The sequence below is a fragment of the Canis lupus genome, chromosome 24, assembly GCF_003254725.2.
Source record: "Canis lupus dingo isolate Sandy chromosome 24, ASM325472v2, whole genome shotgun sequence".
NCBI classification, from domain to species: domain Eukaryota; kingdom Metazoa; phylum Chordata; class Mammalia; order Carnivora; family Canidae; genus Canis; species Canis lupus.
In genome coordinates, this window is record NC_064266.1 from 22,316,582 (window position 1) to 22,343,902 (window position 27,321).

General features: G+C 54.1%; 1 protein-coding gene across 1 annotated transcript; it reads left to right on the forward strand.

Annotated features, from left to right (window-relative positions):
• Positions 1–1,648: 1,648 nt before the first annotated feature.
• On the forward strand, positions 1,649–21,067 carry BPIFB2 (BPI fold containing family B member 2). The gene is made up of 16 exons (XM_025469033.3): positions 1,649–1,753; positions 2,525–2,668; positions 4,955–5,048; positions 6,848–6,952; positions 7,810–7,956; positions 9,715–9,775; positions 11,254–11,314; positions 15,623–15,714; positions 15,962–16,147; positions 16,369–16,422; positions 16,993–17,163; positions 17,731–17,798; positions 17,989–18,034; positions 18,728–18,791; positions 19,115–19,191; positions 20,723–21,067. Exons 2-16 carry the CDS (start codon positions 2,554–2,556, stop codon positions 20,762–20,764), a joined length of 1,383 nt encoding a protein of 460 aa, XP_025324818.1. The 5' UTR covers positions 1,649–1,753; positions 2,525–2,553; the 3' UTR covers positions 20,765–21,067.
• Positions 21,068–27,321: the final 6,254 nt, after the last annotated feature.

Sequence of the window (27,321 nt, forward strand, 5' to 3'; positions counted from 1 at the left end):
GCGAAGGAGAAGCCCTGAAATGCTGTCACTGGAATTGTTACAAGGGTCTTTCACTTGTCCATTCATTAATTAATTCATTCAACAAATGTTTATTGAGCACCTGGTATGTTCCAGGCACTGGCTACAGAGGTAAGCAGACCCCTGGGGTTGAGGGCAGAGGGCCTTGCATGCAGCAGGTGCTCACCCAACCCTGCCTGCCGTTGAGGCAGGGAGACGGGGCCTCTGAGAATCTCCCACCATTGTGTCCACTGGTTGTCACTCGATCTCCCCCGCACTGGATATGTCGAGGAAGAGGAAGTGTTCATGCCAAGAGCAAACACTGAGAGTGGCTTTGGTCAATATTTGTGACCCTTTCTACTGAGTCTGCTGTTTGCCCTGGCTACGGTGAGCGCCAGGAGGCCGTAAGTAGGATGTTAGGGACCTTGCAACTGGCATTTGAATAGGGCAGGGGAACTCTGCACTCTCAGGGGAGGGCTTGCTGGTGTCTGTGGTCCCTATCAGTTCTGTGGGCACTAGTGGCGATCCAGTACAGGGTGGGCTTGGGCTCTGGGCCTGATATTTGGACTGGTGTGGAGTTGGTGGGAGCCATGAAGGGTGTTGGAGTGGGGGAAGGCCCCAGGTCCCTTTGTGCCTATATTCTAGCTGAGCCATGCAGAGGGACAGACAGGCTTTCCCTGCAGTTATGCTATCAATTTCCATGCACATTATATGCACGAACACATACACACCTCCCCCAGGCCAGGAAGCAGTCAACTATTCACCTATACACATACACACACGCACCTAACACCATACACGCAGACACACTCAGGGTACCAAGCCCACACATACATACCGTACCCAAAACTCCCACACCTGCACTCATGCAGGTTCATGTACACAGGCAGGTCACATCATAAACGGTGCTGCCAACATGCCCATCATGCCCATTCCATGGACACACTCACACACACACTTTCCTCTGATGCTAGTAATTATTACCTAGTGGACACGTGTATGCATGACTACACACTCACAACCACATACCCCTCATACACACATATATACAAACTTCTCTTGTGCACACACAGCTCCTTGGGCCCCAGGTAGCTGGGGGAACCTGCAGCTGCTAATGCAGAAAGAGACTATGGGCTGCATCTGTTGTGAGTGCAATACGCATTTGGAGGGAGCCGGTGGTGTTAAGTAGCAGGGACTGGGTCATCCACACACCCTCTCCTCTCTTGTCCTTTGAGTCGGGGTTCAATGTGTGTCCAGGAGCAGAGCTGAGTCAGTGACTGGGGCTAGGGCTCAGGGAGCCTCCGGCTCCTCCTAAAAGGGTCATGTTGTTGAGAGAGCTTGGAGGCACTAGGCCCAAGAGGTTAGTGAGTCCTCTCCCTGACTTGGGGCATCCACATCCTCCTGGGCCTGGCCAGGCCTGGCTGGGACGACGAGGGGGCCCTCCTAAGAGCAGTCCTCTTTCCAGAGATCTCCTGGCCTAAAAGGCCCCAGAGCAGCCCATCCCCAGGGTCTTGTAGCAGTTGGCAGCAGCCTGGTTACGTGGCAGCCCCACCACACACATAGGATGAAACATTTTGGCAAAGGCCATGTTTGCAGGGAAAACACATCACTGCAAGCAAACCTGCCCCTCCCTGGGTCCCTTCGCAGTGGGTCCTGCACACCTGGGAGCCTCATAAAACAGCTTCTGCACCTGTCAAGGGACTCAGGAGGCCTTGGTCAGGGCTGAGAATCCAGTTGTCCCAGGAAACCACCCCAGGTAGGAATGGGGATAGGGCTGGCATTCCTCCAGGGAGGAGCCTCGACTTCCCTATCTGTTCAACAGGAGTACTATTTCCAATGGCCTTCTATGGAAGGGTCCATCCCCAGTCTTGTTTTGGGAATTTGGGCAAGTGCCACTTTGCTGGGCCTCCATTAGCCCATCTCAGCAGTGGCCTCTCAGTCCTGAGTTAGACACAGATCCGTCCACTTGGCTGGGCTGGGTCGGGAGGGGTTAGGGGGCCATGCAAAGACCTGCTTTAAATGTACCTGGTACAGGATGAGATGAGGATAGGAGCCACCCTGGGTCCTTCCCTGGATGTGTTCATAGAGCTAGGACACTAGGATGGGCTGTCACACTGGGCTAGACTCCTGGCACCAGAAAACACAGCCCTGGGCCTTGGAGTGGTGGGCCTGGGCTCTGCCCTTGGGGCAGGAAGCTGCTCTGTCTCCCTACCCATGAACCTCATCCCCTTCCTCTGGCATGGCTTGGGTCCTACGGTTAACCCCAGTTTGCTGTGTGGCCTTAGGCAAGGCTATGTCTTCTCTGGGTTTGGGGGCCCACCTCCAGGCCAAATCTCCCTGTGGTTCCTGAGGAAGCAGGCTGGGCAGGCGATTCTTCCCAATGCAGACAGGTAGAACTGATGTATGGGGGTCTCGGGTAGGGCTGGGATTACCATGCAGGGCTTGCAACCTCTAGGCTGGGTGGGGTTCAAACAGGCCAGAAGGGGCATGCTCTGGACAAGCTCTCTGATGCCTGTCCCCACCCCAGCCCACAGATCTTGGGGGGCAGTGGCCAGGATGGCCATGGCTCAGGCATACAGGCTGGATCTGCTGCTAGCGCTGCTGCTGCCTGTGGTCGGCGCCTTGATGCCGGGCACCGTGGTCAGACTCAACGAGGCCGTGCTGAGCTATGGTAAGAGATGTGCTGCTGGCCTATCCTGTGCGTGTCTGCACACGTGCATGTGCACGGTCCCATGTGTGTGCGTATGTGTGTGTCTGTGTGTGTCTGTGTGTGGCTGTGAACTCAAAAGCCTCATGAGGACCTGGATTTTTATCTCACGTGCCACCGTGTCCCCAGTTCCCAGACAATGTCTGACAAAGTGCTGCTCAGCAAACACTTATGGAGTGAATGCACGAGTAGGAATGTGGTCAAATCTAACATGCACACAGGCATGCATGATTGTGCTTTCAGTGCCCCCAGGGTGAGGGCACGGTTGGTTTGAGTGACTACTTTTGCTTGTGTGTGTCTGTGTGTAAGTCTGAAAATTCATGGAGAGGTGACTGTGTGTGTACTTGAGTGTCGGGGAGGATCTCTAACCACGGCCATGCATACAGGTGTCATGGTATGTGCCTGGGTGTGTGTATGCAGGGGTGGCTGCACACCCTGGGTGTACATGCATGTGCACAGGGTGGGGGGGTGTGTACACGCATGCTGGGGGAAGGCATGTCTGGCACAGTATTGGAGGGAGCGTCCCGGAGCTATATCTCTGTGGGGTACACAGTGAGAAGACCAGCCCTGCTCTGGGCCCCTCGGGCAAGGTGTCTATCCTATGACATTGTCCCACCCTTCTAAGACCTGCCCCATCCCCTGAGAAAGGCATAATGAGAAAACTAGACCAAGGGAGGGACAAAAGCTTCTCCCCAGAGGCCTCCCCAGTCCCATCAAAGCTGGGTCAAGGTCGAGAAATCAGAAGTCATTTCCCTCAAGACCAGAACAAAGTCAGATTATAGTGTCAGGCACTCAAGTCAGACAGTAGAAGCACTGAGGCAGCAGGGTCCCCGTGGTGCACACACAGGCTTCCAGGACCTTGCATCCGGGCAGATAGGCAGGCAGTGAAAGGGGTCAGTGACCCATGTTAGTCTGTGTCTGGCACCTGGAGCCATGCACGGAAGCTACAGGCTGGGACATGAGGTCGGCTACCTTCCGCTGACCATCCTCCCTCTACCTGTCCTGTGTGAGGCTCCTTTGTCCCCAGAGAGCCATCCCAGGTGCACCTGCCTACGTTCTTGGGGGACATTCAGCGGGAGGTCCAGGCTGCACACACCTCTTTCTAGGGTCAGGCTGGGTGGCTTTCTAATAGTGTTTTCCTAATCCCATCTCACAAGCCCCAAAGTTTAAGCCCTGTGTTGGGGGAGCACTGTGGATGGAGTCCAGGGGCCTGGGTGTGAGTCTTGGCTCAGCCACAGACTCAGAGGGCCGGGCTGGAGAGGGGTATCGAGAACACAGGGACCACTGGCTCCCTACTCCAGGTCTGAGGAAACGAAAGCCCAGAGTGAGTGGTGCAGTGACTTCCCAGTCCCCACAGTGAGTCTGTGTGAAGTTTGGGCCTCTCGACTCCAGCAGAGGCCTTGCTCCCTTCCAGCACCGCGACCTCTCATCTTCGTTCCACTCATGTTGAATTGTTTACCTAGCACCTCCCTTGCCTGGCAGCCCAGGTGTGTGAGAAGTCCAGGGGCTTGGGAGCCAGGTGCCTCAGCTGATCCAACTTCCCCTTGCCAGAGGTCTTCGCTTCTCGGTAAACCTGGCACAGTGTAGCACCTGCGTCACTCAGAACAGTGCTTGGCACAAAGGGAGCGCCAGAGAAGTGACAGCCATGATCATTACACAAATAAATGGCAACAGTAAGAGCTAACATTTCCTGTGCCCTGAGGCTTTACTGGGACACTATGTGAAGGTACCATTATAATCATTGCAAGTTTACAGAGGGGGAAACTGAGGCACAGAACAGCCACATCGATAGTGAATAGCATACCTGGGGATTTGTATCCAGAATCTGAGGGACTCAAGAATCCTCAGCCTCCAGTCCCCGGAACAGCACCCCACCTTCTGTCTCGCTCTACTGGGAAATTCTCCTTCGGCTTGGAGACTTGGAAAAGGCTCCAGAAGAGATGGGATCTGATCTGATCAAAGGGCAAAAAGGATGTTCTTGTTTTTGAGGAGTGAGGCAGACAAGATCTGGAAAGGCAGAAGCAAGAGAGGAAAGGCATGCCTTGCAGGGCCTGGTGTGAGGGTGGAACCCAGGGCAGGCTCAGGGGGACCCAGCTGCAAGCCCTGCCCCTGCCCCTGCCCATGGGCAAGTGCGACCCCGCCCGCCTCTGAGTCCTCTCTGCTCAACCCGTGGGGTGGAGGGTGGTGGTGGTATGGTCTTGCTTGGTGGCTCCAAGGGCAGCCTGATGTCACCCTGCTCTGGCCCCGCAGTGTCGGAAATCGGGACAGCCCCTCTCCAGCAGGCCCTGCGGGTCACAGTCCCGTATTTCTTGGACTGGAACGAAGAGGTGCATCAGCCCACCAGGTGCGTGCTCCCACCTACTGAGAAAAATGCTTCAGCCCACTCAATGAGTGGTAGGTGAGCCCCACGTATAGGTGAGTGCTCCCCACCAGCTAGATGAGTGCTGTCCTCACCTCACCTCACTCATAAGTGAGCTGTCCCAAGGTGATTGAGGGGGTGAGACGGAGGTGGAGATATGGGCCAGCTGGTGCCTCCGAATTCCTAGATTTCTGCCCTCCAGGGGCCAAGACTGCTGCTTCTGGGTCCCCAGGGCTGGCAGGACCCTTGGCTACTTTCCCCAAAAATGAGACACTGAATTTAGACACAAGTCTGAGCCTAAGTACCCCCACACCCCTGTGATGAATCGTGACTCAAAGGCAGAGAGACGGAGGCCATCTCAAACTCCGATCCGGGGGCCGGGCCAATTGTCCCCAACCACGCGGGAACACTCACTATTGCCAGATCCCTGGCTCCCCAAGAGAAGTCATATATATATTTAAAATCTATCAAGTTTTGAATGATGGCAATTACTTAAAAAACATTGAAAACTTTGAAACACTGGATGGACAAACCAGGAGCTGGTGTGGAGGCCCCCATTTCGAGGCCCACAGGGAAGGGCTGGTGTAGGGTGGACTGGGAAGGGCACTGACACACCCAACAGTCAGGATTCCTCAGTGTTCTGTGGTCGGCCACACGTGGCTGTTTGCCAACAGCACCGAGTGTCCTTGTTTGCCGAAGTGGGAAGACATCCAGGGTGCTTGTCGAGTGAAAAGGAGAGGTTTCGGGGCGCCTGGGGGGCTCAGTCGGTGAAGCGTCTGCCTTCAGCTCAGGTCATGATCCTAGGGTCCTGGGATCGAGCCCCATGTCTGAGCTCCCTGCTCCGTGGGGAGTCTGCTTCTCCCTCTGCCTCTGCTGCTGCTCCTCCTGCTTGTGTTCTCTCTCTCTCTCTCTCCTGCTCTCTCTCTGTGTGAAATAAATAAAATTTAAAAAAAAGAAAGAAAAGAAAAGAATTAGATTCTAGGTCAGTCTGTGTCCCAGAGAGAGTCACAGAAGTCCACTAAGTGCCAACAGTGAGAGTGCTGGGGAGTGGAGGTTTTTATTTTTAAATTTTATTTATTTATTCATGAGAGACACAGGCAGAGAGAGGCAGAGACACAGGCAGAGGGAGAAGCAGGCTCCATGCAGGAGCCCGATGTGGGACTCGATCCCAGGACCTTGGGATCACGACCTGAGCCAAAGGCAGACACTCAACCACTGAGCCATCCAGGTGCCCTGAGGGTGGAGTTTTGATGTAACTTTTCAAATTCATATCATTTTCCAGTGTCTGAATTCCCACCCCCAACTACAGTGTAGGGGAAAAAATGACTCATTCAGGAAAAAGAAAAAGTTAGAAAAGTGCTTAGCAATCAGAACAGGCAGCTTTGAAGGGAATGAGTTTCCTGTCCCTGAAGGGCTACCAGCCAAAGCGGTTGACTAGAGTGCTGCAGAGGGGATCCCTGACCTTCTGTGGATCCCACCTTCCAAGCTTTCCCAACCTCTGTCAGAAACTAAAAATCCCCCCAAGGCCTGAACAATCATCTCCCTCAATTCCTGTCCCCGGATGGGAATCCTCTCGGCATCCTTTCCCTACCAGCTAGTTGTCCAACAACGGCTTGCATGCCCCCTAGGGTGGAGAACTCTCCACCCCTTCCTCATACCATGGTTCCAGTAGTCAGAAAGTTCTTTATAACCTCAGTAGTGTGGCTATGGCTCATAACACCCACCACAGAGTTGATTCCAGGGTTTAATGGGGGCCCCCCGTCATCTCCATTCCCACTCTGCAGGATCCAGACTTTGAATGTCCACGTGCCCCACTTCCACCTGAAGTTCATTGCCGATTTTGGGGTGCGCATGTTGGTAGCAGCCAATTTTACTTTCAAAGTCTTTCGGTGAGTGGCTCTCCTGGAGGACGGGGGTAGCGGTGGGCAGAAGGATTTTCAGGGATGCTCTGAGGGGCAGAGTGAGGGGAGGGGGGCTAGCAATTGCCAGGTCCTGTGCTCGAGTCTTCCACTCCCTGTCCAGTGCTCTTTCCCACCCTTCCGCGGGGGAGCGAGACAGTGAGAATTTGAGAACCTGGGTCCTGTTCCGCAGCTGTGTAAGCTGGCAGCCGGTTCACCCCTGCAGCCCTCAGTCTCCCGCTCTGTGAAATGGGATGAAACTCTGCAGCACGGCTTTGAGGGATGCAGTGAACAGCTCCACTGCTGGAATTAAAATCACACCTCCCCTTGCACAGTGCAAGGCACAGAGTAGGTGCTCAGTAAATGTAGCTGTTGGAATTATTTCTATGTATCAGCTACTTTGTGTTTGATTTCCAAACTACTGGCTGGGCACTCAGAGGGATCTCTTATTGGAACTCCTCTGTGCTGACACTACCATTGTGTGAGTGCTCACGGGGGGGTGGGGGAGGGGGTGGGGGGCAGGCTCCACGCAGGGCATTTTCACACGGCTACCTCACAGACAGCTCAGCACAGCCTCGAGAGATAGGTGCCGTCACTCTTATGTCCATCTGACAGAAGAGGATACTGAGGCCTAGTATGGGGAGTGACCGGCCCAGGGCCTCACAGAGAGAGGGGGCTGGGATCCAGACTTCACACCCATCTGCTGCAATGTCTGTGAGCCCGAGTGGAGTTTAGAGGGCCCTGAGCCTGTCCCAGGGGTGCCCAGTGGGGAGCAGGCTCGGGCTGGGGGTTTGCAGGGTAGGCTGTGCTGGGCGGTGCCGCCGGGGCTCAGGAATGGTGTCGCGCAGAGTCCCGGAGCCCCTGAAGCTGGTGCTGCCCGTGGTACTGCTGGCCGACGCCCAGGTGGCCCAGGGCTCCATCCGGACCCCCGTGGTCAGCATCTCTGCCTGCTTCGCACTCTTCAACAGTGCCGCGGTGCTGGATGGCAGTACCAGGTGAGTGCCTGGCGAGGGCTGGGCTGCAGAGTCCGCCACCGAGGCTCTGGGGCCTCTTCTTGAGCTTCCCACTCAAGCTTTCACCCAGTTGCCACAAGGGGCCCAAGAGACACCCGTTTTATGGCTGAGGACACTGAGATTCAGGGAAGGGGAGAATGTGCAGCCAGGCCATGTCCCTCTACTGCATCCCGCCCCCCTGCAGCACATGATGACGTGTGCCAGCCGTTACTACTGTACTCAGGGAGGCCTGATGTGGCTATCCTGGGCCTCGGAGGGCTGTCCCCCGCTGCAGAGACGGGGATCCTGAGGTCCAGGGGGCTGGGAGCCGTCAACCTCACTGTGAGTGGGGGCTGCCTCCAAAGCTGCCGGCGGCTCCCACCTCCAGAGCACCTGCTGTGTGCAGGGCAGCCTCCAAGCCCTTTACTACATCACAGCGGCCCAGCCAGGAAGGCGTAAGTATTCCCTCCATTTTCCAAGGGGCACAGAACAGTTAAGTGACTTGCTTAAGTTGACACAGCTGACAAACGGTCGGGTGGAGGTTCAACCCCTGTAGCCTGACTCACGTCCTGCATTATGTCTACCTTCTCATACTTGAGCTAGGTGGGCATTTGGAACTGGCCTTTTTCCCTCAGAGGGGACTGGGCATAAAGCCATTCACGCTTGTGTCCAGCAGTCGTCACGAGTTACACATGACTCCTCACCGTTCCCATGGGCTGTGGCTGCTCACAGGAAGGAAAGCCCAGGAGTTAATGGCATTAAAACACAGCTGCCATCCACCTACCTCCCCTGAGAGGCAATTCAGTGAGCTTGGGCTGCGACTTGGATCAACATTTATGAATAGATGAAGAAGAGGTGATGCACACACACACACACACACGAATATTACTCAACCATAAAAAAGAATGAAATCTTACCATTTGCAGGATGGAGCTAGAGAGTACAATGCTAAACAAAATAAGTCACTCAGAAAAAGACAAATATCCTATGATTTCACTCATATGTGGAATTTAAAAAACAAATCAGCAAGTGGAAAAAAAAAGAGAGAGAGAGACAAACCAAGAAACAGACTCTTAACTATAGAAAACTGAGGGTCACCAGAGGGGAGGGGTGGGGGATGGCTGAACTGGGTGACGGGATTAAAGAGTGCACTTGTCGTGATGAGCACTGGGTGATGCATGGAAGTGCTGAATCACTATATTGTACACCTGAAACTAATATTACACTGTAGGCTAACTAACTGAAATTTAAATAACAACTTAAAGAAACCCCAAGGAACCATGGTTTCCTATGGATCCCTGCTGAGAAACAACTTAGACCCATCTTCCATCGTTCAGAGGGGAAACTGAGGCACAGAATGAGGAAGGAACTTTACTAGGTGTGTCACAGAGAATTGGAGCCCAAGCAGGAAGCACCCCCAGCTTCCTGGGTTCAGAGTGACCATGAAGCCAGCTGGCCAACAATGTGGCTGAGTCTTGGCTTTTGCAGGGTCTTCTCTGTCTCCCCCAAGCCTGGCCTCAGTAGCATGTTTTGGCCACTTCCAAACCTCAAAACCAGTGACCTCTTCTTTGAGGCTCGGTTTCCTCATCTGTGGGGACAATGGTGCTGGCACCGTGTCTGGCACACGGCAAGGGGTGGAATGGGACTCACTGGCCCCCGGCTCATAGGAGACACTTCTCTCTCAGACAGTGGCTCTGCAGGAGAAACGGGCCCGAATGCACGAGCCGGAGCTCAGGAGCGCTTTCTCTCTCTCTTTCTCAGCGTGGCCCCTGGGCTGCTGGTCCTGGTGCAGAATCATATTAAAGCTGTCCTGCGGAACAAGGTACAGGACCCCCTACCAGGTCTCCCAGGAAGGAGGGCCTTGCTAACCTCAGTAGACATGCTGAATGAAAGGAGTATTGCGGGCGTGGGAGAGATTGGGATTCTTACTGCTTTTTAATTTTTTTTTTAAAAAGATTTAATTTATTTATTTGAGAAAGAGAGCACAAGCAGGGGGAGGGGCAGAGTGAGAGGGTGAAGCAGACTCTCTGCTGAGCAGGGAGCCTGACTCGGGGCTTGATCCCAGGACTCTGGGATCATGACCTGAGCTAAAGGCAGATGCTTAACTGACTGAGCCACCCAGGTGCCCCTGTTATTGTTTTTTGTTTGTTTGTTTGTTTGTTTGTTTGTTTTAATAGAAGACTGTTCATGGGGCTTCTCCATTCTCCCACGAGGCAGGAGGAGCCTGGGGTGATGGTCCAGGACAATAATGGAGAAGCCTAATAAGGGTGGGCTCAGGGGGTTGCTCTTGAGCCAGCCCCAGTCCATGCTGGAGCATGGGGAGGAGACAGTGCTTTCAAGGGCCACGTGGCTTATGAAAAAGAGACAAAATGAAAGTGGACAAGAGCATGGGCACTGGCTTCAATCCTGGTCCTCTCCTTCCTAGCTGTGGCACTTGGATGAATCACCTAACCTCTGTCTGCCCCCAACTCCACACCTGTAATACAGAGGGTAAACCTCTCTCGGAGTTGTTTGTGGGGGTTGAGCACATTAACATCCATAAGGAGTTTAGAACAGTTTTGGCAGAGTGGGCACTGTGATTGCTGTTGCTATCTCAGCTCTTGTCATTAGCAGCCTGTGGCCGACCTGGTGAGAGATGGTTTCCTCCGGGCCTAGGGTCCCACAGCCAAGGGGGAGCCACTTCTCCATCTCTGCCCTTTTACACTCCACCCCATCTCCTGATCTGGTCCCTACAACCCCAGATCAACCCACTCGATGCCGTCCCACCCAGCAGAGGTGGGCCCCAGCATTTCCATCTTGCAGATGAGGAGACTGAGGCCCGAGGCTGAAGGCAGTACAGTCTGACCTGGCCCTCCACCGGCCCAGCCTCCTCAGCTCCGCCTGGACCAGGCTTTGACTACCCTTAGCCTTGTGGTCTCTCCTCTGCCCCACCTTCGATCCCACTGACCCCAGCTTAATACACTTCTTGGGCTTCCCACTGCACCCAGGGGAACTCCAGGCTTCCTCGCTGACCACCGCCTGTCTTCACCACATGTAGTGCCCATCCCTACCCCACCCCCGCCCCTGCTGGCCCTCTCCTGTTCTTTCCTTGATGCCCATGGGCCCTAGCTTCTCCTCCGAATCCTCAGTGCCCCGGAGAGGAGCCAGAAGATGCCCACTGGTAGGTAGAGGAAAGGTGGGACTCCAGGCCGCGGCATGCAGGCTGGAGGAGGCTTCCAGACTGGGACCCTAGAGTCTCACGGTCTCACCCCTTCAGCCCCAGCACCCTCTTCACCAGCCTCCGCCTCTGTTTTGCCGCAGCTATGCCTGAGCATCTCCAACCTGGTGCAGGGCCTCAACGTGCACCTGGGCACTTTAATTGGTAAGATCTGGGAGCCCAGGGGGAGGGGACTGGGGCCTCTGAGCTCCACTGGGGCCCCCAAGATCCTTTAAAGATCAACCTCCGGTCAGGGTTGACTCTGGGAGATCAATCATAGGATGACTGAATAGGTACTGATGAACTCAGGGAATCTCCAAATTCTAGAATCAAGTCTTTGAATGTTTAGTGTGTGTGTGTGCAAGTGTGCAAGTGTGTATGCATGTATGCGGAGGGGAGGCAGAGTACATTCAGTTTGCGGTTGTCTCCTCCCCTGCCTGGAGACTCAGAGACCCCATCCTCCTCTGGTTTTGCTCCCACATCTCCCACATTCTTTGGCGGACTCTCCCTGCTGGCACATTGTGGCTCGGGCCATTCTATTCCATTTCCTCTGGACACCTCCTCCTGGAGGTCTCACGGGCTCTGACTCAGCACATCCCCAGCAGAACTCAAGCACTTCTGCTCACAAGTGCCCTCACCCCTGCTTCCGTTCTCTGGGGCCATTCACCCACCTGGAGGCAAGCCTCCCTCTCCCCTGTCCTTAGAGGCTTGTTCATCTCTGATTTTTCTGGGGCTCCTCATACTCAGGGTACTAGGAGTGTACTATGAGAAAGTCCTGTAGGCTGACCCCCCCACAAGCAGACCCTAAGATGTTAGGGTAAGTGGCTTGAATGGGGTGAGTCCCCAGGGTGCTGGTGGGGAAGGGGGGCAGCAACCCAGGGAAGGAAGGGGTGTTCTTGAGCAGGCACTGCTGTGGGCAGCTGGGGCTCACTGCCACCCAGGGGCTCTTGGAGACTGCGGAGTAGGTGCCTGCGTCCTCCCCGTACACCACTCCCGGTCACCGCCCCACTGCCCGCTGCGCCTTCTCCACCACTGCAGGCGGGCGCCCAGGGCTCGCAGCCACCGTGCACGGTCCACACAGAAGCGTGGCCACGGTGGTGGCCTCTGCGAGGCTCCATCAGGACTTCATCTTACACTACGAAGCTAAAAGCTATGAGAGCCGGCCAGCCTCATCCTGTTTTCAGTAGTATTTATCAACATTAATAACAACCTGCCTATCCCCAGACTGGCCAAAAATGTATCCTTTGTTAATTTGGGGGGTGATATGTTCTCGGGGATCCCTGAGCAAAATCCTGGGTTCCCTCTGTTTTCCCACAGACCTGTTTTGAAGATGCTCCTGTGTGAAGCACCTTCTTCTATCTAGTGGCTTTGCCTGGGATTCTAGGGCCTCCCTCAGGTCACCGTCATTGACTTTGTAAAATCCCGAGCTGTTGACTGTGGTCAGCTACACTCTGCAATTGGTTGGCCTTGCTCTGACTTAGGGGTTTACATCTAATGGTCACAGGGTGTGGGGTAGGTGTGTGGGAGTGGGTGTGCCGGGACAGGAGGCAGGGCAGCATGTTGAGTCCATGTTTATCTGTGGTGGGTTCTTTTTTTTTTTAAGATTTTATTTATTTACTTGACAGAGAGCACAAGCAGGGGGAGGGGGAGAAGCAGACTCCCTACAGAGCAGGGAGCCCGATGCAGGACTCCGTCCCTGGACCCTGGGATCCTGACCTGAGTTCAAGGCAGACACTTAACCGACTGAACCACTCAGATGACTAAACCCCCCTGTGGTGGGTTCTTTAGTGAATATCTTCATATCAAGCTAGCTTTGGCTTTCTTGTGCAAACTTTTAACAACAGTCCTACAAGGTGGCATTAGTATCCCCGGTTTATAGATGAGGAATTGGAGGCTCTGAGTCTCAAATCCATAGTGTGGTCATGAACTGATCACAGTTCAGTTCAGTTCAGAAGGTCATGAACTGACTCATGCTGGCTTTCTCCTCTTTACATGTGACCCACTGCTCTGCCTCTACTTCATGGCCCAGCTCACAGTTCCTCAGGGAACATTCCTGGATTACGCCCACCCCCCTCTTCACCATAACTCCCATATTACCTTAACAGAAGGCACCAAAAAGGCAAGGAAACGCGACCTGGAATAAAACAACATGAAGTTAAATTCTGGTTTTGTTGCTCCAATGCTGTGTGACCTTAGGGAAGTCACGCCATCTCTCTGAGTCTAAATATTTCAATCCCCCCCCAAAACCCCACAAAACAATGGGGCTCAGAATTCCTGCTTCTCCCCTGTGCTGCTAGCAGACCGCATAGGCTAAGTGCCTGGTGGATGACAGGCTCAGTCAACATTCATCCCTCCCTTCTTCCTCAGTGGGGTTCTCTCCATCAAGACGCCTTGGAATTGGGTTCATAGCAAAGACCGGCTCTTGTCCTTTGCTTTGAGGAATTAAAAAAAAAAATCTAGTAAAGGAAATCTAAACATTCAGGCCTAGGGGACTGTTTACATGAGTCATGTGTGCCTACAGTGTGGGGTGACAGGAGCTAAACTAAAACGCACAGCTTACAGGGGCATTTTAATCACCTGGCAACATGCCTGGCAAAATGCTGTATAATAAAAGCTAATAGGGCTGTTTGGGTGGCTCAGTGGTTGAGCATCTGCCTTTGGCTCATGTCATGATCCCAGGTGATCCCAGGATCCTGGGATTGAGTCCCGCATTGGGCTCCCCACAGGGGGCCTACTTCTCCCTCTGCCTATGTCTCTGCCTCTCTCTTTGTGTTTCTCATGAATAAATAAATAAAAATCTTTTAAAAAAGCTAATATTTACTGTAGCATTCTTAGCTCCATTTTACAGATGAAGAAATGGAGGCAGTCTGCCTTGAGGGCTGTGCCCTTACCTAGGCTATAATGACACTCCGTAAAGACCACAGAGAAGGGCACGAAGCTACTGAGCTTCACCACAGCTTTGCTGAGGGAGGGACAGATGGGGGGCTGTTTGTCTCTACAGAAGAAAATTCCGAAAGAAATGCATTTGAGGTTCTGAGCTGTGTATTTTTTTCATCTTTCAAAAATGTCTATATGTCCACAGGGAATATGAATTATTTTAAATTTTTCATGTTTTTAGTCATCTTAAAAGCATATAGTAATTTATTCTTTTTAGTGTCCTGTCCTCTGAGTTTTGATGAATGTATACAGTTGTGTGACCACCACCAAACTCAAAATACAGAACATCTCTCCAGCTTCTCAAATCCCTCTGAGCTTCTCCCCTCCTGCCACCTCGATCTGAGCTGTAGAATTGGAATCATACTATATCGCTTTTACAATTGCAAGAGATTTCCAAAACATTGGAGGAAATAAAATGATTATTATTACTTTATTTATTTTTTTAGATTTTATTTATTTATTCATGAGAGACACAGAGAGAGAGGCAGAGACATAGGCAGAGGGAGAAGTAGGCTCCATGCAGGGAGCCCAATGCGGGACTCGATCCCGGGTCTCCAGGATCACACCCTGAGCCAAAGGCAGATGCTCAGCCACTGAGGCATCCAGGTGTCCCAAAGAAATAAAATTAAATCCAGAAGAGACATTAGAAAATCAGACAGAAATCTAACATGTGTGCATGTGTACATGCACGTGTACACACACACACCCTTGGTCATCCAGAGCTTTTGAAGACCTATTGCTAAAAGCTGGGCTTTCCTGACAGTGGGGGTGAGCCTTCCCCGGCTGTGCCGGCTAGCCTAGCTGCATCTAGAGATGTGACTCACCCTTTGCAACCTTCTCAATCAGAATATTCTGAGCTCTGGGGAAACTTGCCACATAGGAACTGAACTCTCCTCTGTGCCTCCCTGGAGGCTCCCTGAGGGTCCTGTGCTCCTGCACAGCATGGCTCCAGGGGCGCTTGCCTTTTGAGTTTCTGTAAGAGGCTGTGTGATGAGGTGGAGAGAAAGCGTGACTTTACAGCTGGACAGGCCAGTTATACAATCCTGGGCACAACTGCACTCATCAAACTGTGCTCATGTATGTGTGTGTGTAAAATGGGTTCCTAATCTTATAGGATTGTGGTGATGATTGAACGAGACAGTGTAAGTCAAACGTCTGGACCTGGATGAATGTGAGCCCCATTCTTTTTCTGTAGTTCCCTCTTGCTTTTTTCAGGGGCTATTTGTGCCTAGAGTGACCCTTCTCCTTCCTTCTAACTTAGGGTTTCTAGTCTTCCATTAATTCGGAAGGCAGAAACCCAAATTGTCAGAACTGTGTCTAAACTAACAGTCAATAAGCCATGAGTAGCTGAATCTTGGGTGTGTGCGTTTTGCAACTGGGGTTCACTTACTCAGAGACCTTTTGTCTTCCCCTTTCTGTTTCTTGTCCTGGGTCTGGCTAACCGAAGTCGTCAGATGATTGAGTTTTCTGAATAGATGAGGCATGGTGGATAAGGCTAAGTGTGCCGTATTTTCTTTTTTCTTCTGCTTTTGTTAGGCCTCAACCCTGTGGGTCCAGAGTCCCAGATCCGCTACTCCATGACCAATGCGCCCAACATCACTAAGGACTACATTTCCTTGGATATCAGCGTAAGTGCTCCCTTGTCAGCCCTGAGCTGGGGGCTTATTGCCTCTGAGGTCCGTGGGGTCCTGGGACATTCCTAAAAGAGCAGGGATGTTGAAGGGAGAGGAGCCAGAAGGGCATTTAGGGTGTGAGGCTGGACAACATGTGGCATGTGGGGGTGGATGGCATCTGAGAGCCCAGGTTCTATGATGGAACCACCATCCTACTGGGGCACTCCTGCTTTTCTCCTCTCACCACCCACCAACCCCGTAGGCCATTCTTTTCCTACTGGGCAAGCCCATCGTCCTGCCTGTGGATGTCACCCACTTTGTGCTGCCGCCTAACGTGGGTGCTGATGGTGCCATGGCAACCGTGGGCCTCTCCCAAGACCTGTTTGACTCCGCCCTCCTGCTGCTGCAGAAAGCTGGTGCCCTCAACCTGGACATCACAGGGCAGCTGGTGAGGCTCGGACCTGCCGCCAGAGCCTGTGGGACAGGCATGCCCTGCGGCCCAGCCTGGGGAGGCCCCGCAAAGGCCAAATTGTGGGTGGGGCAGCCCAAGTTTTGCGGCTACAGGGTGGCTGTTGCAAAGGTTCAAAGGCGGTTGTGGGGAGGCAACAGGTGGTCTAGCTTGAGGAGTGGCTGCCCTAAAACCTGCCATGACGTGGGGGCTAATTTCAGAAGTCTGAGGACAACCTGCTGAACACCTCTGTGCTGGGCCAGCTCATCCCCGAGGTTGGTGACATTTTTAATCATTTCAGGGACTGAGACCTGGGATCGAGGTGGGAGGTTCTCTGGCTGGGGGACCCCTGCTGGCTCTTATCTGTCCCCTGGGGGCTTCGGCATGTGTCCTGACCTCTGCGCCTCCTCCACGTTAGGGGTGGCCCCTTCTCTGCCAGATGTTATGCTCTCTCCCTCCTGTGCCTTTGTGCAGCTGCTGCCCTCTGCCTGGAGGGCCTTCTCTGCTTCCTTTTCTCTTGTGCATCTTCAAGTCCAAGCTTGGGGGTTGCCTCCTAGGGAAGGACCTCATCCCCCATCTGGTCCAGGAGACTCCTTGAACTCCCACGGCCCCTTAGCGCCCATCCCTCCTGGCACCAATCGCACAGGCTGTGCCCATCTTCATGCCTACCACCCCCTGCAGGCAGGGCATCCCCGAGGGCAGGGGCCTGGGGTGGCTGCACCTCTGTGGCCCAGTCACGGACGAACAGTGGCTTGATCAGGAGCGCCTGAAGCCTGATGAGTGGAGAGCCCACCCAGCCTTTGCCCCTAGGTGCCCTCCTCCTTCTCTCCCTCTCCACTCCCCAGGTGGCCCGCCGGTTCCCCGAGCCCATGCCTGTGACTCTCAAGGTGCGGCTGGGTGCCACGCCCGTGGCCACACTTCGTACCAACAATGCCACGCTTCAGCTGCAGCCCTTTGTGGAAGTCCAGGCTGTGACCTCCAACTCAGCTTTCCAGTCCCTCTTCTCCTTTGATGTGGTGAGTGAGGTGGGCTGGTGGGGCTGCCTGGGAGGGTGGCAACTCCCAAGATCTCACTTCCTGCCCCACTTTCCCCAGTTGCTCTGCTCTATCCATGGTGGTCTCCCTGCTGTTCCTTCACTGTGCCATGACATTCCTGCCGTAGGCCCTTTGCACGTGCTGTCGGGCACTGTGCCTGGGACACTCTTCCCCTTGCCCTCAGCACGGCTAGCTTCTCCTCATCTTTCAGGTCTCAGCTCAGATGTTGTAGCCTTTCTCAGGCAGTCTTCTTAGACCACCCTGAGAAAGATGGTCCCCATCAGCCCTCTCCCTGCTGCCACTCTGCCGTCCTGGCACCTGCTATTAAGGACCCTGGTTACTTTGGCCATTGTTCACCTCCTCCCCCAGCCTCTGAGGGTTCCTAAGGGCAGAGACCTGGTGTTTGTTCCCTGAGCTGTGTGCAGGGTCTGGTGCATATGGGTGCTCCGCGAACACCTGAGTCAGGCGGGGAGTGGGTGGAAGCTGGTGGCCACCGGAACCTCCTCTGTGGTTCTGTGCTCTTTGACCTTGCTCTCTCTTCGTGCCCAGGTTGTGAACCTGGACCTCCAGCTCTCTGTGTCCAAGGTGAAGCTTCAGGGCACCACATCTGTGCTGGGGTAAGCAAGGACAACCTGCTGAACACCTCCGGATCCAGCCACCTCAGTGTGTTCCTCTGCAATGGGCCTGCAGCCACTTTATCACAATGTCACCCATTACAGCGTCAGTCAGAGGAGGCTGGGTTGTAGCACATGCGGTATGATCTAGGGGGATATAGGCCTAGTCCTGGCCCTCCTTCGTTTCTTTCAGGGATATCCAGCTCACCGTGCGCTCCTCCAATGTGGGCTTCGTTGATGTGAGTGTGGGGCTGGGGTCTCTAGAGACCCCTCACAGGGTGGGGCAGGTCTTGAGTCCGTGTGCTTGCACACAAGTGCACCTGTACGTGCCACTGTGATTGGGCTTCCACCCAGGGTGCCTGGGGACGTGGCCAGGCGGAGGGCCTACCCATCAGACAATCTGTCCTCGGGCCATCCGGCCGTCAGTCAGCCAGTCAGTCAGCCTTGGTTCTTCAGTGGGGTCAGTCCGCCAAGTGTCGCAGCCAGGTGGCTGAGGACCGGTGGGTCTGAGAATCGCTGGCAGGCCAGTGTCAGATGGCGCTGGCTGCTTCTTCGGCCCCGTGAGGCAGCTGGGTCCCTAGCCACCGTGCTCCATTGGCGGGCCTGTCAGCCAACACGGCCCGCCAGCCTACCCACCAGCGGTCGGTCACCCGCGCTCAGCACCGATGGGCAGCTGGTCACCCGGCATGAGGCAGTCTGTCAGCCGCCCGTTGGCCACGCAGTGGCAGCCAGGAGCGCGTCTAGGGTCCTCTCAGGGGGCGGTTTCTGGGGACCAGATGCTCTGATGGCTGACTGGGGTGTCCTGCCCCCCCGCCTCTGCTCTCTGTGTCTGTCTGTGTCTGCTGTGTTACGTGCGGCCCACCTGTCCGTCTCTCCCGGCCCCTCGCTGGGGCGGGCCCACGGCCCCTGGCTCCCTGACTACATGGCTGCAGACAAATCAGATGCGCCCACTCATGGACACCGTGTTCAAGAGGCCCCTGCTGGATCACCTCAATGGTGAGCCCTGCCCTCCGCGCCAGGTGGCCCCGTGGCCCCCTCCTGACCCACACCTGCTCCAGGCTCCCTTCCGGCCATCCTCCGCGCTGCCCGGGCTCTGAGGTTAAGAGGGTTCCCACTCTCTTAGCTTTTCAGTTCTTATTCCTCCCCAAGACTGTTTTCCCTTCTGTAAAGTGAGTACAGTAATATTGGCTCCCACCCCCGGCCGTCTGTGGGACTCCGTGTCATGATGCGCACGAGGAGCTCAGCATGGCGTGGGCCTCCCATGGTGCTCCACTGAGGCCCCCCCATAATGAACTTGGTTTCTCCTTCCCCTCCTGCAGCTCTCTTGGGCATGGGGATCACCCTCCCCAGCATGGTCAACCTGTACTACATCAACCCTGAGGTCTTTGTCTATGAGGTAAGAGCCTATGGGTGTGACCACATGGGCTTCCTCCATCCTTCCTCCCCCTCGTCGTCCCTCCCTGCTGGTACACACAGTGGGGTCTCAGGGTCAGCCAGGCCTGGGGGTGTCCCCTGTTCCTGCTGAGACCAGGCCATGACTCCTTAGCTGTCATGAGATGGAAAATTTAGGATGTGCAGAGACACTGGTGCAAAGGTCTCACCCACCCTTTAGTCCTCATCAGGTATCATGCCAGGCCATAATCGGGGGGTTCAGTCATCCCATGATCTGGAACTTGGGGTGCCCTTTAGTGTCTGAGGAAGATGACAGAGGAACTTCCAGTTTTGTACAAAACCTCTGCAGGCTGGACAAGGGAAGAAGGCTTCCCGACCCTTCTAAAGTCACTTTCCCTGATGAGAAATTGTGGGCCTAGGGTGAGACCCTACAACTTCTCTCTGTTTCACCTGGGATATACAATGATAATATTCTTTCTATTCACTCAACAAGGCGTGTAGGACAGAAAGCTTAGCCCAGGTCTCTGCAGCCTAACATCTGTGTGTTATTCATATTCCCTGAGTGGGACCCACTAATGTTTTCCCAGGGATGACGCCTTTGTTGCTGAAGAACTATGGTCCCAAGGCATTTGAGTGATCCACCCTCCACCCTCCAAAAAAGGAACAATAGGCTCATGTTGGAGCATGGGCTCTTAGTGGGAACTTCCCCCCGAGACTCTCCCAAACAGGCACCGTCAGTGGCTGACTCACCCTGGTACTCACAAATCCAGTCAACTGGGTCCAAAGTCAAGGGTCCCTAGACCAGCACTGCCCAGAACAATGTGGGAGAGTTCTGGGAGCCTGCAGTGTCCAACACAGTAGCAACTGTGGGCCACTGGGCACATCTGGTTCTTGGGCACTTGAAATGTGGCTAGCGCAACCAAGGAACTGAATTGCAAATTTTATTTAATTCTAATTGGCTTTAGTTTAATAATGGCTACTGTACTGGGGCATGTATGAGCTACGCATGGGCAGGGCCTGGGTCTGCTTTGTCCCCAGCATGTGGCACAGGGCGTGGATTAGAGCAGAGGCTCCGTGAAGATCTGTTGAATGAATAAGTGAATGAAGGAATGACCAGCAGGCTCTGAGCACATTTCTGCAGTGCAGTGTAGACGGCAGAGGATATATGGGAGGTTCCTGGCTCTGCTGGGGAGCCTTGGACCCGGAGAAGATGCTCTGTGTTTGGACGCCCTGTCCTAATTAATACAGCGCTGGTCCCAACCATGCCCACAAGCGCACATCAATCCCCAGCCCCATGCAGGGGCTCTGCCCACGTGCTCTGGCTGCATCCTCATTGTAAGTTTGCAGGATGGGTGCTGTTAACACTCTCAAGTGACAGCAGGAAACTGAGGCCCAGAGAAGCAAAGAACTGTCCTCAGGACACAGCCAGCAAGAGTGGCAGAGCCTGAGCTCAAAGCCAGGCTGATGGGGCCGCTGGGGTCCTATCAGTCCTCGTGTGGCCTCTGACCTGGCCCATGGTGTTCCTTACCCTTCAGGGCTATGTCGTGATATCCAGTGGACTCTTATACCAGCGCTGAGGTGGGACCACCAGGAGACCTAGGAGTGGGCCAGCTCCCTGCTTCAGGGACTCTCTTGCCTCAAGCCACTTGGGAAACTGAGGCAAAGCCACACTTACCATCAGCAGCAAGCTGGATGATCCAGCCAGGCTGTTTAATCTTCTCTGCGTGATTGAGCTCCCCTCCCTCCTTTCCCCTCCTCTCCCTCTGTCCCTCCCGTCTCCTTCCCCCTCCATGTGAGCAGCATACCCCTCTTCCAGGCTGTACCAACGTGTCCCCTCTCACATTAAACATTTTCTCTTGAGCTGCAACTTCCAGCCAGGCCTGGTGAACTCTGTGCAAACCTGAGGCTAGCTGCTTACATCCCGTTCTTGGATCCTGTTTGTCCCTGAAGCCACCAAAGCCACCTGGAAGAAGATGAGGATGTGACCATGTCTCTGTTGACTGTATCTGTTGACTCCCTCACTTCCTTGACCAGGGAAGTTCAGAGTTTGAAAGGGGACCCTGGCGAGCAGCATGACGGCTAGAAGTTACCACGGTGGCACTTTATACACTGTGTCCTCGGCTGGTGGTGTTTCCCCTCTACAGTCCTAGGACCTCAGAGGAACTTTACAAGGCAGGCAGGCAGGCTGGTGGGGTTCCATTTGACAGATTTGGGGACTGAGGCCTACAAGGAGAGAAATGTGCTGAATCTCAGAGCAGGATGGCAGCAGATGCCAAGGACCGTGCCCTCTTCCTGGGCTCCAGGACTAAGATTTCCAGTTCCTTCTTCCACTCACCCCCACCCCATCTGAGGTGTGCCCTTGGGTCACAAGCCTCAGGTGACAGGGAGTGCTTTGCCTTCTCAGGCAGTGTCTCTGTCTCAGGCTTCCTGGGACCACAGGCAAGTGTCTGTTAGAAGGAGGGGACCTGCCTTCTGGGCCTGTGGCCTCAGGATTGTGTCTTAGTCCTTTGCCTCTGAAAGCTCTTTGAACCCAGCAGGTCACGCACATGACAAGATGGCCTAGGGAAGACAGAGCGCCGTTAGCTCCCATGAGCCAAAGCTGTGTGGTTTTCTTCCCTTGAAGAGCTCTAAGCTCTTAGCCAGTGTGCCTTCCTGCCTCGATATACATGGTTCGCAGCATTCTGTTTATGTTTCTCTGGGGGTAAAAGGTGCCTGAATTCCCGCCATCCACATGCAAGGCCTTTGATATGGTGTGACACTAGCCTCTCTCCTTCTAAGAGTTACAGATTCACCTCAAAGTCTCAGTGTGACAGGCTGAGGGGCCTGTAGCAAGCCCAGAGTTTGGGCGGTGGGGAGGGGGTACAAATGGCATGAAGGGGAGGGCCTGGCCATAACATTCAACCTGTCGACTGTGCTCAGGACAGCACGGCTCTGATTTCATTTGGTTGCTTAGTCAATTCATTCATTAATCCTACTTTTATTGGAACTTAATATAGGCTGAACCCAAGGCTAGGCGATGTGGAATATGAGAAAGACAAACATTTTAAGATACAGACCCAGCCAGGAGAGAAAGCTAGTGACTTAGGAAGACTGTGGGCTCAGGATACAGGGTCCTTCTATTTAGTAGTCAGTCCAGGGAAACAACCAGTCTTCCTTCCTTTCCCTCTCCCTGCCTTCCATCCATCTATCCATCCATCCAACCATCCATCCATCCATCCATCCATCCGTCCATCCATCCATTCACCCACACATCCACTCATTCATCTGATTAGCTTTTCCAACCAGTTCAGTCCTTGTCTGTCTCCATGATGGGCATATGTTCTTTCAAGAGGAGTGGGCCAGGCACCGGGGACAGGTGGGGGTCGTAGCTAGCAACAGGCTGCTCTCTAGACCACAGGCGGCTGCATGCAGACCACATGGAGTACTTCCAGAGGGGTCCACACAGTGGGCAAGGGGAGAGGCTGTCAGAGTGGAGGGGCCCGAGGGGTAAGAGGTGAGGAGAGGTCTCTGGTTTGTTTAAGGGCCATGGATAGCCTGTCCCAGGTGGAAGCTGCAGGGTGGCAGAGGGGTCACATGCCCAGGCTGTGGTTGGGACAGGCTTCACTGTTGTTCTCACAGCCGTATGACTAACCTTGACCCTACAGGAAACCCCGCAGGAAGCGCCTCTGGAGCCTGCAACTGAGAAGGGTTAGCATCCCACTCACCCTGAAGGGGAAATGCTGATAAGAATTTCCTCATTTATCATAGGATGAGAGGGGAGGATGCATTCAGAGCAGAGGGGCAGTCACAAGGCCTGCCTCCTCACACCTCTGGCTCCTTCACAGATACCCACCCCTACCTGGCCACACACACCTTGCACACTTCCTCTCTAAGCCTTTGTCCTTGCTCTTTCTGCCCAGGACACCTGAACCTGAACCAGGTTTGCGTCTGTCCACCAGCTCAGATGCTGCCTCCCCTGGCCACACCCAAACCCCTCTGCCCTGGTGAATCTGATGTCCTTTAATTTCAGACCCTGGTTGCTGGCTTCTGGGGTTTCCCTCACAGAGCCCAGCACATGGCAAGTGCACATAAATAAATGTGTGGTTAGTGAGTAGCTCACACGTGGCCCCAGGAAGACATGTGGAGACCAATCCCTGTAGACAGGTGTGGGTGTCACCTTTGCTGGGTCCCCAAAGCATCTGTAGGGAAGGGTAAAGATGGCCCTGAGCTTTAGGACCCAAATCTTCAGTGTCAGAGAGGCAGAAGGACGAGGGGGACAGGAGGGTTCCCTGGGGGAAGCAGCCACAGTGGGTCCCAGAGAATGGCCCAATTTGTAGCAGTGGTGGGGTAGATGTTGTAGGGGACCAGGTGGGGCAATGCCAGGGTGTGGGGTAGGGAGGTCAGGTGGGCAGGCGCGAGCCCTCTTGGGTATGCTTTAACAAGTCCTGGCCTGGGATCTGGAGTCCCCGAGATCCAGATTCAGCTCCTGGTGGTACCATCTCTTGCTGTATGATCTTGAGCAAGTGACTCGACCTTCAGCCTCAGTTTCTCTACCTGTAAAATGGAGAAGATTGTCAAAGTGTCCATCTCATATGGCAGTCCTGAGGTTTAAATACTCTAGTGCAGATCAAACACTTAGCTCGATGCCGTACTCGGGGCACGGACACAGTAAATGGGCCCTCTTACTGCTATTATTAGCAGCAGAACCATAGCTGGGTAAGAGGTGCTTTCAGCAGTTCCAGCCACAAGCTTGCAGGACCAGTCTTCCCCTGGGAACCCTGAAGCCATGTGGTGACCCAAGGCTGCAGGAAAGATTCTCTGTTTTCTTAGAGTAAATTTATTTTGGGGGAGCTTGCCTCCTATCTGGCCATTAGAACTTGGTTACGACCAATTTACTTTGAACTTAGGGCAACAGGCAACATGAATGTCCTTTTCCCTCTCAGAAAGCCTGTTGTTATTCTTCCTCATTAGAGAGGGGATAAAACAGCAGCTCAGGGTCATACAGCTTGTGAGGTGGCTGGCACGCCGGCCCAGATCGCTGGACCCAGGCAAGGGGGTTTCTCCAGCCGCCCCCATCGTGTCCTTCCTGCCTCCCTGCTCTCTCCACAGTACCCAGGGTGGCCCCGGGGGAGGCAGGGAGGGCCAGGTGACTTGAGGCACACTGGAGCAGATTTGCACTCAGGAGGAGGAGGTGAGATTTGTCTGTCCCTCTGTCTGTCGGGGGTGGAGCAGCAGGGATAAAACGATGCTATCTGTAGGCTGGCTCCTCCAGCTCAGGGCTCAGATCAGGATGGAGCCTGGCTGGGCCAACCTCTCCCCTTCTCTCCTCCTGTCCCAGCCTGGCTTCACTCCCGCTTACCTGAGGCAGGCTCTTGCCCTGTCTGGCCTCAATGGCCCCAGGTACACATTGGGCACAGTAGCTTCCTCCATCTTCCAGACCTGTGGGCTTCCTGTGGACTGGAGGAGGAAAACCTCAGTCCTCAGCAGCCCCCTGGGATTCTCCATCACTCTCAAGTTGCACCTAGCCAGGCCTCCTAGGGCATCATGAAAAGCACTCCAGAGGCTAGACACCCAAGCCCCTGCTTTATGGCCAGCTTGGGTGTGGCCCTGGGATCACCCTGCCTTCATTGTTTTCTAGGTTCAGACCTTGAGAGAAGCTCACCTGGTATTTACTAGCTCCTGGCATTTCCTCCAGGAGGGTTCCTCTGATGATCCCCGATGGGGCCACTAGCTCCTGGCCCCCTCTGTGTGTCTCAGATGGTCCAGCAATGTCTGCTGGGCTTTTGCACTTGCCGGCACTGGCCTGAAACACCTTTCCAACTGCCTTGCAGAGCTGGCTCTACTCACCCCTCAGCTCCAACACCCTTTGCCCCAGGAGTCTTCAGCTCTAATGTCAACCACTGTCTTCCCTTCTTAACCCATCCCTCCAGCTCAGCAGTTTCCACCCACCTCACCTCCCCAGGAATGACCTGGCTCTGTGATTGTTGATTTGTGGCATGCCCATCTCCCCCACTGAAGGCTCCCAACAGCGTAGCTCAATGCAATACTCCTAGCATCCTACACAGGCCTGGCACACAGTAGGTTCTCAATAAATGTTTGTGGAAGAAACCGATGAGTGCCAGCTATGTGTCCAGCCTCATGGGAGGTGCTGAGCCTAGGAGAGGGGGCGGTGTGAGCCCTATGCCTGCTAAGGCCACCGCATCATCCCCTCCCCAGCGCCTACCCCCGTGTAGCCACCCAGGCTCCCCAGCTACCCTCCTCCTCTGTGTTATTTACATTGGAACAGACTGAAACATCACGTGAGCATCAGAGCTCCTGTTCTTTGGGCCTCTAGATAATTATCTGGGCCTTATTAAACCCTTAATTACCCAAACAGCTAATCAGATTCTTGAATATAAGGACTTTCTCGTCCCAGGGTTAGAAGGTAGAGGTCAGTCATCTGCAGGATATCCCTGGGCTCAGCAAGGTAAGGACAGGCCCCATCCGTGTAACTCCCCCCAGACTGTCTTCTCCAGCCCCGTCATTTTACAGATGAGAACTGTGAGGCCCAGAGAGCAGAATGGACTTGCCTGAGATCACAAGCAAGTGGGTGGCAAGGTCAGGGCTTGGATCTATGTCCCGACCCCTGCCTGGTGCTCCTCACCTGACAGGAAGCTACTGAACATTGAAATCTTCAGATGCTGCAGGACTTAGGCCAGAAGATCTGAGGGGCCTCCTTGGGTTCCAGCTGAGGCTGAGGGAAGACCATGGAGATCCTGCTTTGCAGGAGCTCAGGGCTGAGCTGGGGTGACAGGGTAGGGAATGAGGATCTAGGCATTTTCCAGGCAGAGACTTCTGATCAAGGAAGATGTGTGAGCAAAGGATGAGCTGGGGACATCAGAAGACACTCATCTTGGGTGGGATGGATTAAGAATACAGTGAAGTTCAAGCTGTGATCTTTGGGACTGGGGGTGGTTGCGGATTGAGGGAAGGCTTCCTGGTGGAGGAGGCAAAGGCTGAAATTAGGACTTGAGGGATCAGCAGGCTGTGGATGGGTAAGAGTGTGGGGAGGGCATTCTAAGAAGGAGGGATAGCCCAGACAAAGGACAAGCAAAGCCAGAAACAAAACCCTGGCATTGACTGTCCCAGAAACACTTACATGACCCTGTAACCCCAGGCTGCTTAGTATACTAAAAGGGAAAAAAAAAATTGTGCAGGAGTAGCCTTAACAGCTGGCAATAGTTCTGGCCTGGGACTGGAGAGACTGAGGTGATGCTGTTTTGGGGCTGGAAGATAGGGCTGGGGCTGGAAGAGACCTTACCAAGCCCCTTCCATCTCTGTCACCCTGGCACTGAACTTCTTCACACGACCTCTGGACATTTTCAAAGAGGTCTGGCCTTGGGCATGCACGAACCCCACACATGCCCATGGTGCATGAATGTGTGTGTTCATAGGGTTTGAGAAAACACTAAGACTGACTGTGTTTAACCCCAGACAGATCTTTAAAAATTGAATGGGATGAGAGAGAAAGAGATCCCGCTTTCATTTAGCAAATATGGATTGTAGGCCTCAGTGGTCTCCCTCTTCTCATCCTTCAGGTCTCAGCCTTAAATGTCAGACCACACCACCTGACATGCCCTAGGTGAGCATGCAGGTGCTCACGCACGTGCACACACACACACACACACACACACACACACACACACACTTTATCCCACTCTATTGCCTCTCTAAGATTTAGGAGGAGCAGGACTATCTCTGCCATGTGTACTTTGCGGCCCGGTCTGCCGGGCACATAGTAGGCACTCAATAAGTGTGAGGTGAATGAATGAATGCAGGTATGGGCTCTGGCCAGGGAGGCGGCCCCAGTAGGTACCCATCTCTGTGGGTCCATAGAGCCCTCAGTGGCCAAGCCTGCTGTTAGCAGGAGCCCAGCTGGAACTCCCCTTCTCTGGGTGACAGTGGCCAGGGCAGGCCCTGTGGTCCCTCCTTAATTCTTTTCAGCCACAGCTCAAACCTGCAATAAACACCTGGCCTCTGCTTGGGAGAATTTCAGGTTTTGGTAAGTAGGAGAGATGGATTTCTGGAGTCCAGGGATGGGGTGAGGTTTTTCTGGATACTTGAAGGGCCCGGGGAGGTCCTTATTCTGCTTTCTACTCACTGCCTATGAGACCTT

Bases quoted from the DNA above. Each gene is read 5' to 3' on its own strand.
- BPIFB2 (XM_025469033.3), top strand. From the start codon at position 2,554: ATGGCCATGGCTCAGGCATACAGGCTGGATCTGCTGCTAGCGCTGCTG. The intron at 16,423-16,992 runs GTTGGTGACATT...TCCACTCCCCAG, and splicing joins TGGGCCAGCTCATCCCCGAG to GTGGCCCGCCGGTTCCCCGA. The intron at 18,035-18,727 runs GTGAGTGTGGGG...ACATGGCTGCAG, and splicing joins CCAATGTGGGCTTCGTTGAT to ACAAATCAGATGCGCCCACT.